Source organism: Glycine max, chromosome 12 (genome assembly GCF_000004515.6).
Source record: "Glycine max cultivar Williams 82 chromosome 12, Glycine_max_v4.0, whole genome shotgun sequence".
NCBI classification, from domain to species: domain Eukaryota; kingdom Viridiplantae; phylum Streptophyta; class Magnoliopsida; order Fabales; family Fabaceae; genus Glycine; species Glycine max.
The window spans coordinates 5,047,061-5,059,944 of record NC_038248.2 but is presented as its reverse complement, the minus strand read 5'-3'; the positions used below and the strand labels follow the sequence as shown (position 1 = coordinate 5,059,944).

At 32.5% G+C, this 12,884-nt stretch overlaps 1 protein-coding gene across 2 annotated transcripts; it reads left to right on the top strand.

The window, feature by feature from the left end:
* Positions 1-6,902: 6,902 nt before the first annotated feature.
* Positions 6,903-9,123, top strand: LOC100500588 (uncharacterized). Of its 2 annotated transcripts, XM_006591780.3 has the most exons (4): positions 6,903-7,370; positions 7,452-7,536; positions 8,650-8,691; positions 8,800-9,018. In XM_006591780.3, exons 1-4 carry the CDS (start codon positions 7,011-7,013, stop codon positions 8,871-8,873), a joined length of 561 nt encoding a protein of 186 aa, XP_006591843.1. In that variant the 5' UTR covers positions 6,903-7,010; the 3' UTR covers positions 8,874-9,018. The 2 variants fall into 2 exon arrangements, with proteins under 2 accessions (XP_006591843.1, NP_001236469.2); NM_001249540.2 differs by having other exon boundaries at positions 6,918-7,536; positions 8,800-9,123.
* Positions 9,124-12,884: the final 3,761 nt, after the last annotated feature.

The window sequence follows — 12,884 nt, the reverse complement described above, 5'->3', positions numbered from 1 at the left end:
CTGATTGTCTCTCCAAAACGGGCTCTTCTTCTAAAGTTGAATTCACCTTGTTGGATTTGTGTCCTCCTTTGGTGTTGCCTTTTGCTATGGCTGATGCTTCAGGAGTTGTGCACTTTAGATAGTTGATGTTAGTTTTCTTCTGCTTTTCCCGTTCTGTAAAAAAATTCAAACTTCAACATTTAGATGTCATTTGCTGTGAAAAAACTAATAATTTTATTAAGTAGGTGTTATATATGAAAATCTTTATTTCTCCAAGTAATTAATGTGATTGAGGCAACTACTTTAGAAATCCACCCCCTTCGAGTTTTTTTGCTAAAACATTGAGATGAAGTCATCTCATGTATACTATTATAACCAAACATGATCGCAAATTGAATTACATAAAAAATATATCCAATTTAATCTAATGAAAATTTAATTTAATTTTCTAATTAGTTTGGTTCTAAATTTAAATTTATCCAATTTAATCTCCATATATATAAACGTATAAATTTATTCTTGTTTCAACCAAAACAAAAGCAAACAAAATATATATATATATATATATATATATATATATATATATATATATATATATATATATATATATATATATATATATATTCTTCTTGAAGAAAATTTTCTAAAAATACTCTCGTTAAAGAATATATAACAACTAAAAATACTATTGTTTGAGATAGTTTATAGAGAGAGGAATTCAATGTGAAATAAAATAAGTGCATTTTAAAGAGTACATATATTTTGGTGACACGGTAGGTTTTTTTGCATATCTTTCTTATCGATAGATCTTTATCTTCATCATTCTTGTTCACCAAAATTTTAGTTTAGCTTACTATTTTTGTAACTCGGAACCGAAATGATAAAACATGAATAAGGTCGGAAAATGAAGGCTGGAAGGTTATGTGGAAATCATTTTACCAACACTTGATAAAAGAGAGACGTGGATATTGCCTAACATCAATTGTGTGCATGATTTCATTAATAATAAAAGAGAAAACGATGATAAAAGGTCACAAAAATAACATGGTTTTGTTTTTAGTAATAAATAAATACATATTTGAGGAATTTTTTTAGTTTTGTAAAAAAATAAAGCAAAACCCGTACATTTGTGGAAACAACATTTGATATGTTGGAGAATGCCTGATGTTAGTAAGAAAATAAAGAAGTGATCCTTAGAAGTCTTAATCAAGGGAAGCAAGTTGACAGAAAACTACCTTTCCCATCAAATTCATTTTGAACTCTAACAGATTTATAACTACTTTTGTGTTAGTTTCTACATCTATTCTTAATCTGTATATAAGTTCCTTTTACTCACTAAATAAGACACAAGCTTGTTTTGATAAAAAAAAAAAAAAAAAAACTTAATCAAGGGAAGCAAGCTAACAGAAAATTACCTTTCCCGCCAAATTCATTTTGAACTCTAACAGATTTGTAACAAGCTTTGTAACTATTTTTGTGTTAGTTTCTGCATCTATTCTCAATTTGTATATAAATTCATTTTGCTCAATAAGTAAGACAGAAGCTTGTTTTGATCATCTTGCTCAATTTCTTTGCTTTCTTGTTCATAAGCTTTTCCTCTTATCTTCTCGAGCAATAGCCTCCGTTTTTCTTTATCTCGATAACTACTACACCTAATGTGCAAATCTGTACGTGGTGATTCTCTAGTACAAACTTGATTTCTGACAAGAAGTTCAATGTGAGGCGCTAAAGAAAGTCCAGGCACCGGCTATAATGCTGGAAAAGAAAATATATCTAATAGTTGAGCATTCACGCCAATTAATTGATCAAGGCGACATTATGCTAATTAAGTCACATGTTCCATGCTAGGTGGATAACATTTTAGATCTTCGTCTAATGTTTGTCTTCTAACAGCATCTCAAATATTTTTAGGCAACACTTGTCTAAATGTCCCACATGCCCGACCAATGTCAGACATTATTCCCTCAAGCTGCCTTGAATCTGAGTGTTGTAACTGAATTTGTTTTGCAGTTGGGTCTACTCCAAATGCTATAAATACTTGACCTCAAAATAAAATAAAATAAAAAGAACGAATTGGAAGGAAAATTCTCACATCAGTCACCCTAGAAATAAGATTTTCATGCACTCCCTTGGAGACCCAACCATTGAGAGAGGAGCTTGAAGATTCATGGATTCACCATTATCCGCACCATTTCTTACTTATCCACTTGTAATTTCTCCATGTTTTGCTAAATTTATTGTAATTATAATTGGATAAACTTTGTGAAATTTCTCTATAGATCTTATGATTTAATATAGTTCCTTGTTCTTAGAACAATTTGTACTCTAGTTTTAATATTTTCTCCCAACTAAGATTTGCTAACAATGATGCAAGTATAGGCATAATGAGGAATCATATGTGTTCTGCTCTGATTTGAGTATTAAAACATTGTGTCTTATATTGATACCTGAAATGATACTTCATGTGTTCTCAAAGATCTCAAACATATGTTAATATAAATAGGTAGTTTAAATTAATTTTTATAAAGGAATTTAGCTAATATTTTAAGTTGTGTAATGTATAAAGGGATGCCAATGATTTTATTTTAAATTAAGAAGGATTAGTGTGGAAGTTAATAAAAGTAGGAAGTATTTGGCTAATTTCATAAAACTTCAAGAATAGTAACTGCGATTTACTCTATAAATTATATTTTAGATTTATAATAAATAATTTAAATTATAGGATAAGATAACACTACAAGATTAAAGTTTTTTTTTCAACAACAATTGTCATCGGTAATTTTAAAATACTGAAAAAACACTTATCTCGACAAACAAACAAAATTTCATTGCATATCATGGCGATAAGTGTGTTGCGAAAAGATTTTCAAAATCTTGAATGTTGTTGTCACTAATTCTATTTTCACAATAATAATTATCTGAGTCATTTAAATATTTTTTTCCAAACTTATTTATGATAACAATTTAAATTGTTGATATATACATGTTATATATCCTAACAAAAAAAACTTGGTAATAAAATCATTTTCTCAATAGTTTATAAGATGTTTTTTTCTCAATAATTCATGTAGTGACTATATTTTTATTTTAAATTAATAATGTCAAAATATTGTGTTGAAATTTTTTAAGATCGTGTTGAGCAACACTATTGGGACACACATGTCAAGATCTTTGAGCCTCTTGTTCGCATTCTGAACCAAAATTAATATTTGGGAGAAAAAGTTGGTTCCCAAGAGAATAAAAAAAACGCGGCAATTCAAAATATAGATGAATAGGGCCAAACAAAAACAGTAGTTGGATTGGATTTGACAAACGTTTGAAGGCTTAGAACATCAAAATAAACATACCCTTTGTACGCAGTAAAATAGCCTATGATTTCAAGGCATCCCTTCTATGTCCGTACGTTAATGTCATCATTGGAAATACCATAATCCAAATTAAGTATGTAGAGATTTGTCTCTAGTTCTATGGAAAATGCTCGACCACCTTGACCTGGATATGCTGTCGTGTGCACGGCCTAATATGCATACATGTTATGCTGCCACGCTGCCTTCCAGTGTTGAAACAAAACGAACAAAAACGATGAGGCAAATTACAGCACTGTGAGAATCTATGAACGAAAATAAATTTGAAACTAAAAACCAAATCAGATGAAAATGAATACCTTAGGTCCTGCTCAAAGAGGTTTTTCGTTTTGAAATTTTAAAAAATCAAAATCAGTTTTAGTTTTGAGTTTCAATTTATTCTTTATTTTTAATTTTTAAGAAGATGTTACAAATTGAAGATAAATAAAATGAGTCAATCGTTTTATCTTATCTTGCTTTACTATGAAATAATAGTGATGACAAAGATAGCAGAATGAGAGTGGAGGCACTAGTGATAATGACGGTAGTGATGGTCATGACAATAATGATGATGTTTGTGAAGTGATAATGGTAGCCATGACACAAATGATGGGTGAAATAGTGACAATAATGATGATGGTGGAATGGTGATGGTATCATTAGTAGTGATGGAATGGCGGTGACTGATGAGAGTATTTTAAAATCTTGTCTGACCCAACTAATCAAATCAATTCGATTGCGGCCCAAAGGTTTGGTCGGGTCAAGTTGCTTATCAGATTGACTACACATCGAACCCAATGCAATCCGGTACGATCCGATCGGATTTGTGGTTAAATTAGTGACCCATTGGCCTAGGGCGGGTCATGCTCAAGGGAGGCAACACGTTAGGTCATGTAGGCCAATTAAGGTTGGATATAAAATTTTAATTTTTTTAATAAAGATTCATTCAATTAGTAACCCACTAGTTCAACCATTATTTCAATGTCTTGACCAAGTCAATCACTGATTCGATTTTTAAAATTATGGGTGGTGGTGGGGTGGAATAGTGAGAATAACGACAACAACAACGATGGAGGCGAAATGGTGGCGATGGTGGTAGCAACGATGTTGGTGGTGATAGTGGTGGAATGATAGTGGTGACGACAACAACAATGATATGGGTGAAAGTGGTAGCAGCAACAATAATGATAATGGAGGCGGTAGAATGGTGGCGGCGACAATGATGGTAGTGTTAGTGAGGGTGGCAGATGGTGGTACTGACGATAGTGTGGTAATGATGGTGGTGGAGGCGGCAATGATGGATGTTGTGGAATAGTGGTGGTGGAATGGAGGCGACAATAATGACGGTGTAGTGGTTAGGATGGTGGTGGTTAGAATGTGTTTTTTAAAATAAAAAGTCAAATTCACAAAACTTTTTTTCTTGGCTTTGATAATAATGAAAAACTATTTTGAAATTGAGTTAAAAATTAATTCAGCTCCATTGTTGCATAATGTGTTTTATTTTGGGAATTACATTTGAAAATTGAAAACTAAAAACTTACAACCACCTCGGACGGGGCCTTAGTTGTGGTATATGGTGTGACATGTTTGGTGACACAATTGGAGAAACAATGAGTAGGTCCAAGTCTTAATGGTTGGGTTTAGCCCCTAGGTTTGCGTGGCATGGAAGGAATTGAGGTCGACAATGGTAGAGCGAGCAAAGGATGATGTTGGTGACAACACTTGCAAAGATGGAAATAAGAGATGCACTTAATGGGAGAGAACCAAATTTGCATTTTTTTTTGTTAAATATTTAAGGAGTATTTTGTAATTAAGATATTTTAAAGTTAATAGGTAACAAATTATTAAAGGCAACCATTCATTAAAAAAAATATTATATCTATTGATCTATTTTAATGGTTCACTAATGCACCACCTATTGGGATTTAGGACCTATTAGATTGTTCGCCCAATAATTTACATACATTTATCTATTTTTAGAGAAAAGTAAAGAGAGAACCTAAAGAGTTGACATAATGGTGTAAGATCCCACTGCGTTCACATGAGTGAAAACAATTTATTTAGCAGAAAAATTCATGTTCAATTCTCACCTTGTGTTGAATTAGGAGCAATCACTCACTACAAGTGGAATAAGTCTCTAATTCAATGAGTCAGGGAACACCCCTAATCTTTGACTTAGGACCAAAAAAGAAAAGTAAAAAAAGAGAGAAATGAGAAGGAGGCGTGACGGAGAGACGATAAGGAGGAGAGGAGGATAAAGGTGGGATTGGAAGTAGAGAAGGTTAGTCTGAGCATTTTAAAAAATCTAAAGAAATTGAGGGACAGGAGGAATAATTAAAGCACGTGTGAATAGCAATTTCCTTTGTTTTAACGCCTAGCAGTCCAAAATCACCATTTTATTAAACAGAGGGAATTTCTAGGGACACCCAGTATTTTTGCTGAGGCACCCAGCAAAACAATAAAAGGGCAAAAATGTCCTTCATTTTTTCACGGATCGACGATCCGTATGATTCATATGGATTGATGATCCGTAAAAAAACTCATACGGATCTGAGTTTGTTTTTTTTTTTTACATACGGATCTGCAATCCATATTGGGCCTACGGATTCCCAATCCTTATGTGGCCCATAACTTTTGTCTCCTGACTGAGCTAATAGACACATTATGTTCTAAACAAATAGTGTCGCTATATATAATAGACACAAAAATTATATAATGAGTTTTTCAATATATAAAATATATTTTTCAAATCTGTTTAAAATTTAATAATCTTGTAATTTACAATGCAAAATCAACTATTAAAATTTAGTTTTTTTTTTAAAAAAAATCAACCCATTAAATCTAATAATCAACTACTAATGGTGTAAATTACACTTGAAAGACACCTAAAATTCTAAAATATATATTGTTTGAAAATAAAGTAATACATTTTTACAAAAGTATCATTAATTTAGTATAAGCTCTTAATTACTAGTTTTTTAAAAATTGTTTATAAAATTTCTGGAATCCCACAAAAATAGGACCTTAACGACCCAGTTTATATACTATCGTGATAGTAAAATTTTTTAAAAATTATTTTTTTAGAAATTTTTTATTCATTTACTTTATTTAAAAAAATTGATAATTAAAAAATTTTGATATTTAATTGGATGATGTATTTAAATATTTTTTATGGCAAATAATAATTAAATAAATTTGATATTTTTTACATATATAAATACTTATTAAACCTATGATTTTTATTTATAATTTATATATGTAAACAAATTAATTATTAGATAAAAAATAATCATCACAAAATTTATTATGTAAATTTATATGTACATTAAATATAAATTAAAAATTTTAATGTTATATATAGTTACACTATTTGTTTATAACATAATGTGTCTATTAATTTAGTTACTTAGTTTGAATGTTATGTTAATAATAAAATAACTCATACGAATCGGTACAAGAGTGAAGAATATGTTGGCTCTTTCCCTGTTTTGTTGGATACCCGTAGAAATTCCCTTGAACAGATTAGGAAAAGGTAAATGGGCCCAATTTCCAGCCCAAGCTCAGCTATAAGACTTTGAATTTCGAACCGAGTGTGAGCACGCTTCTTCTTGGAGACCTGCTTCCGACGGACGCTGAAAGTGAAACGCAAAATCCCGTGACGGAGTGCTTCCACTGCACTGTCATACAATGGCTTCCTCCAACACTCCCAAACCCGAAAATAAGAAGAGTACCAAAAAATCCGAAATCTCCAAAGCCGAAAAGAAGAAAACCAAAAACGCTGAAATCCCCAAAACCGATGGCAAAACGAAGAAGAACAAAGAAATCTCACAAGAGGAGAACAAGAAGAAGATTAAGAAGGCCAAGCTCAGCAACGGCACTTCAAAACAGCGAGACGAGGGATCCAAAAAGGGAGTAGCAGCAGAAGGAAACGGAGAAGAGGCGAAAATGAACGTGTTTCCGATGAATCGCATCAGGACGATGATTAAGGGCGAAGATCCCGAAATGCGTGTTTCTCAGGAAGCATTGTTTGCCATCAACAACACTGTGGTAGGTTTTCTATTCCTTGCGTCTTCTTCTCCTCTTTTTCGATGTCTCTATCCTTCTTCGTTTTCCTCCTTTTCATTGCAGGAAAAGTTCCTTGAGCAGTTCACGCAGGACGCTTATGCCTTTTGTGCTCAGGACCGCAAGAAATGCCTCAGCTATGATCACCTAGGTAATGTTTTATCGATATCTGAGTTCAGTGATATTCGAAATTGGGTGGCTTCTATAGTCTATTTTTTGCTGTAATGTAGTGTACAATTGTGAGCCCTAGAAAGAACACAATTGCTGCCTGGGGAGTCTTAAAGCTCCCTACGAAACCGAGTGATCATCCACAATCTATTTAAGAAGTGCATCCTCTCACCTCATGTGTGTTCAAAGAGGGGGTGATGCAAATTGTGCCTTAGTCACTTGTAAGAAGAATCTAGAATCTCGGTTCCAATTGTGCCTTAGTCACGTCTAAGAAGAATCTAGAATGTGAATGTTGATGCCAATTGTGCCTCAGTCACGTGTAGGAAGAATCCAGAATCTCAGTGCCAATTGTGCCTTAGTCACATGTAGGAAGAATATAGATCTCTCTGTGCTAGGCTCGTGGCCCACAGGATCTTTAGACCCTAAAGCCACAATGTGATGGACTGAGCCAGTTATAATAGGTGGTCGGTCTATAGACTCAATTGGTCTGCAAGTGTGGCTCAGCCCATATTAGGTGCTAGGCTTGATGGAACCTTTCTTACTCAGTCAGCTAGAGGTGGTGGTCTGATTCTCGGCCGTATAGTTCATAGTCTATCAAGCATGTAGTCTGAAAGGAGCAGGAGGTTGCACTTTCGGCTGGACGGTTCAATAACATTTTCCAACTACTTGTTTTTCCAACATTGATGTTTATATCAATGTTTTGAGAATTCGGGGATATTTTTCTTTATATTAGTTGAAAATATTGAAGACTTCTGAGTTTTGGGCTTATAATTATAATTTGACCTTTTTTTCAATGTACTTGAAGATGAACTGCTTGAGTAGAATTCCTGATCATTTTGTTAGTTACACTTTTGAGGTGAGGGAGGTGAGACTTTGAAAGGCTTTAGTCTTAAGGTAGGAAATGTCATACTGGTTTCAACCTGATACAGTGAGGCTCATAGTCTAGTACTTATGCCAAATCAAATTCATAACGGTAATTCAGTAAATATTTTATTTTTTCCATGTAATGTGAATTAAGGAACTTGTTTGTGTCCATGCTTGTTGAGTCTATTAAATATTTTCCACTCATTGATTTGTCACCTGCTTTTCTTTTCAGCACATGTTGTAAGTAAGCAAAGGAGATATGACTTTCTCTCTGGTAATTTTGGTATCCCTGTTGCAATGCTATTCTATTCTTAAGTTTACTTTTCCCTGCATTCACCTTACCCTACCTACAAGGTTTTTTACATTGCTCTTGCTCGTTCAGATTTTGTTCCTGAGAGAGTAAAAGCTGAGGATGCATTAAGAGAGAGAAGTGCAGCAGGAAAAGGAGGAAGTTAAAAAATCTAAAGCAAGCTAGTGGAGAATATAAGCTTATACTTTATTTAATCATGTAACATTTTGTAATGGAAACATGCATCATGATGAGTAATGCTGTACTTTAAGTTTCCATATTGTATTTATTTTAGTAATCCTATTCCCGTAAGTGTATATGATTTTTCAGTGACTATGCATGTGCTTGACTCTGCTTGGGTAGAGCATGGTGATGGTGTCAAATTTCTTATGTTGAAAATCTGAAGTTAATTTTCCCATGGAAAGATATAAAACACTAAAAAATTAATAACTATTGGATGGAATCAAAGCTCAGGACTCAGGCTATGTTCGTATGCTTTTGAGTGGGTGGGGTAATGGGATGGTGGGAGAGTATTTCTCCTTATTTTAAATGTTTAAGGAAAGAAAAGGAAGGGAACTTTATTCCAGAGTTGAAGTTAAATTAGCGGAATGAGATTTACTTCCCCTGTTTAATTTAAAAAACCTTTTCCCTTTTCTTTTCCCACCAGTTTCATGGAGAGGATGGGTGAGAATTGCTCCACTCAACTTCAATTGCTTCCTCCCCCCCTCTTCACTTCCTCTCCCCATTCTCACTTGTTTGGTTCTTCACTCTTCTCCCCTCCTTAAAACCTGTAAACAATTATTTTGGACTTTTGCTTGCTTTCCTCTCCTAATTTTGTCATTCACACATGGTTTTCGTTTTTTCTGGCTTCCACCAATTTAGAAAATGAGTTAAGTTGTTTTTTTGGATGCCGTACTATCCTTTTTATTCTGCCTAATATTTGGATGGCTATAGAGCGTGTTTGGAGCGCCAGTGAAGTTGCTGCCGCACGAAGTACGAGGCATCCTCAACGTAAAAAGCAAGGAAGGGGATGCTTTCTGGAAACGGAGGTTGGGTGCAAATGTAGGTTGCCACCGGCAATTCAAACACGCACATAATCATTTTAAGGATAAGGAAGAAACTACATTTTAGCACAGAATGAAGTATGACTTTTGCTTATTAAAAAAACTACGTTTGTATGTACCACAGTAATTAGTTTAATGGTATTCTGGAGGAGGTTGCGTAGGAACCTCTTGCTAAATATTTGGATTAGAATGCCAACATACGACGCTTCAGTCATGTGGAAACACTTGCGCATCTTCCATATTTTATTCATTCTCGCTTCATGTTTTATGCAACTTAGGAATGTCCTATTACAAACTGCTGCCTCTTTTTGGCATTCATTTTTTGAGTTTAACGCAAATTCTATTTATATTTGTAAAACAACATTTTGTAATGGCTTCGAGCTCATTGGAATTTCAAAATCCTCTACCATAATTCTTCTTGTTTGGAATCCTCAATTTTCCTGCATTGGAAGCTCATTTGCATTTTCCATCTTACAAAGCGGAAATACATTTCTTTTAATTTTCTCCTGTTTTTCTTTTCGAAAATTTTTCATTTTGGCTTTACAGATCAGAAATATGATGTACCTAGATATGGCTTCCTCTATTCAAGGCGATAATAAAAAGACTCAGTGCGTGTTTATTATGGCTTTCAGATTTTCTGTGTTGATTTAGTGGACGCGGTGGTGATTGGTGATTTGTTCTTTTTTTTTTTTTAATTCAAATTTGGGATTTGGGGTTTTACTGTTGCTTAATGAATATATTGTTATTTTTCTGAGATTTAGAGAACATTCTTATGTGGTCTGTTGCGTATTTGAGACTATGATGAATTCTTATGGTGGTCTTGAACATTTCTGGGATTTTTCATGCCATGTTTTTCACTGCCACGTTTGATGAAACGGAGAGAGAGACTTTTAGTTGATTTTGTATTGTTGGGTATCTGCGGGTTGGGGATTTGGATGATGCAAATGAGTAGTTTGAAATAGGAATGTTTATATGATTTTTCTCCTTCTTCAACAAATGGTGATGGCTATCTCTATCCGATTTATAGAATGCAGAAAAAACTATTAACTTGAAGTAGACCTCTCAACATACAAGCTGTGAGATAATCAAATAATTTTATGTCAATGAGTTACACAACCGGCCTTAATATTGAATGGCCTCAACTGGACTAACTCATGATGGATTATGCCAATTCATTAGCCTGATTTTTTTTTATTTACTTATATGTTGGCCTACTTTTTATAATTGGTAAAATTACAATATATTTTATTTAATACTACATATGTTGCCATTGTCCATTTTAAAGTTAATATTTTATGTACATTGAGTTTTGTTTTTAATTTCTAACACTTGTTTATTGTTACAATTGATGCACCTTGTTTTATTTTTACTATTTACATTATATTTTGTTATTTTATAGTACAAAAGGCAACATATATTTTTATTTTATTTTACAGTGGTTAAAAATATTTTGTTAACTTGCTATATAAAGGTGAAGTTATTTTGATAATTTTTTATATTTTAAAAAAGTAATTAGGCAATATGTGAATCCGTTGGGCTTGTGGCTTGTCAAGAGTTGTATAGGACTAGAAAAATTCTAGCCTATTATTAAACTGCCTCAATTCGACCCAACCTAAAAATATGATAACTCATAATAAGTAAAACTAAATGAGTAGAGATAATCCAGATTAACAACTATAAATGTGGTCGCTCGCATTAGAAATGACTCGAGTATTTCATTATATAAAACACTATTGACCAATTAAGGCAAAGAATATTATAAGGACCAAGAGTCTCCTAACATAAATTCCAATTAGAATCCCTAATATAATATTCATAATTAAGCTTATTCTATTGACAAATGTTAGAAATAAATAATTTTTATTTCTCAATTCATTTATAATAAAATCAAATTAATATAAAGGAAAGACTAATAAATTCTTGTAAATTTAACTACTTATCACCTTATTGTAATAATAGATTATAAAAAATACTATTGGAAAGAAAAATAAATGATATTTGAATATCTAAAAGGAAGAAAAAATTGAACGGACTACTACAAAAGGTGAAGGGGCCCAAATTCAGCGATGGAAATTTGAATTTCGAACTGGCTACTCGCAGTCTCCGTTTCAGAAAAATATATGAAAAAATAGACTTTAGAAAATTAAATGATGATAGAAAAATTCATAGTTTTGGGAAATTAAATGTTGGTCAAATTAAAATTCACCAACATTTATAAAAACAAATCTTTATAAAATTTGATGTTGGTCGGTCAATTATCTTTTAAATATTTTTCGGAAATGAAATATTAGTCAAATTGAAAATTGACCAAAATTTATGAAAAAAATATATAATAGAAAATTAAATGTTTATAAATTTTTTTACATAGTTTCCAAAAATTAAATGATGTTCAATTTTTTTCAATTTAATGTTTGCCAATTTTTTTTATTAATGTTATCAAATTAAAAATTGATCAACATTTATGAAAAAAGCATTAATAATGTTGGTCTACTCTCTCAAAATCTTGGTATTAATTATGCTTTAGTCACGTGTAAGAAGAATTCGCATGCCAATTTTGTCTTACTCATGGACCATGGTCCACAAGTCCTACCCATACTGAAGAGTTTCATGCCAATTGTTAGCTTTTAATTTTAAAATTATCTTGTCCCTCAGAGCTACTGCAAAGAAAAAAGAGCAAGAGTCAATTTAAGTCTCTAGTCTTACCCATTGATTAGGCACCAATATTTAATTCACTGCAGACCTTTGGTTTCATTAACTTTGACCCCTTCCATAAGAGCAAAAGCAAGGAAAGTGTGAATATATATTGTGAAACTCTTGTTAATTGGTTGGGAGTCAAAATTTAAAATATTTACCATCATAATATTTACTTATTTGGTATATATGCCGTGAATGGGTTGTAGAACTACTACATTTTATGACCAAATGAATTGATCCTTCATCCGTGTGCTTATTATTTGTATATCTGTTTAGTTACATGCTCATTGAATCTATTAAATATTTTCAGATTGCTAATTAGTCACCTGCTTTTGTTTTCAGCGAACGTTGTTAGCAAGGAGAAAATATATGACTTTCTTTCTGGTAATTTCGTATCCCTGTTACAATGCTACCCTATTC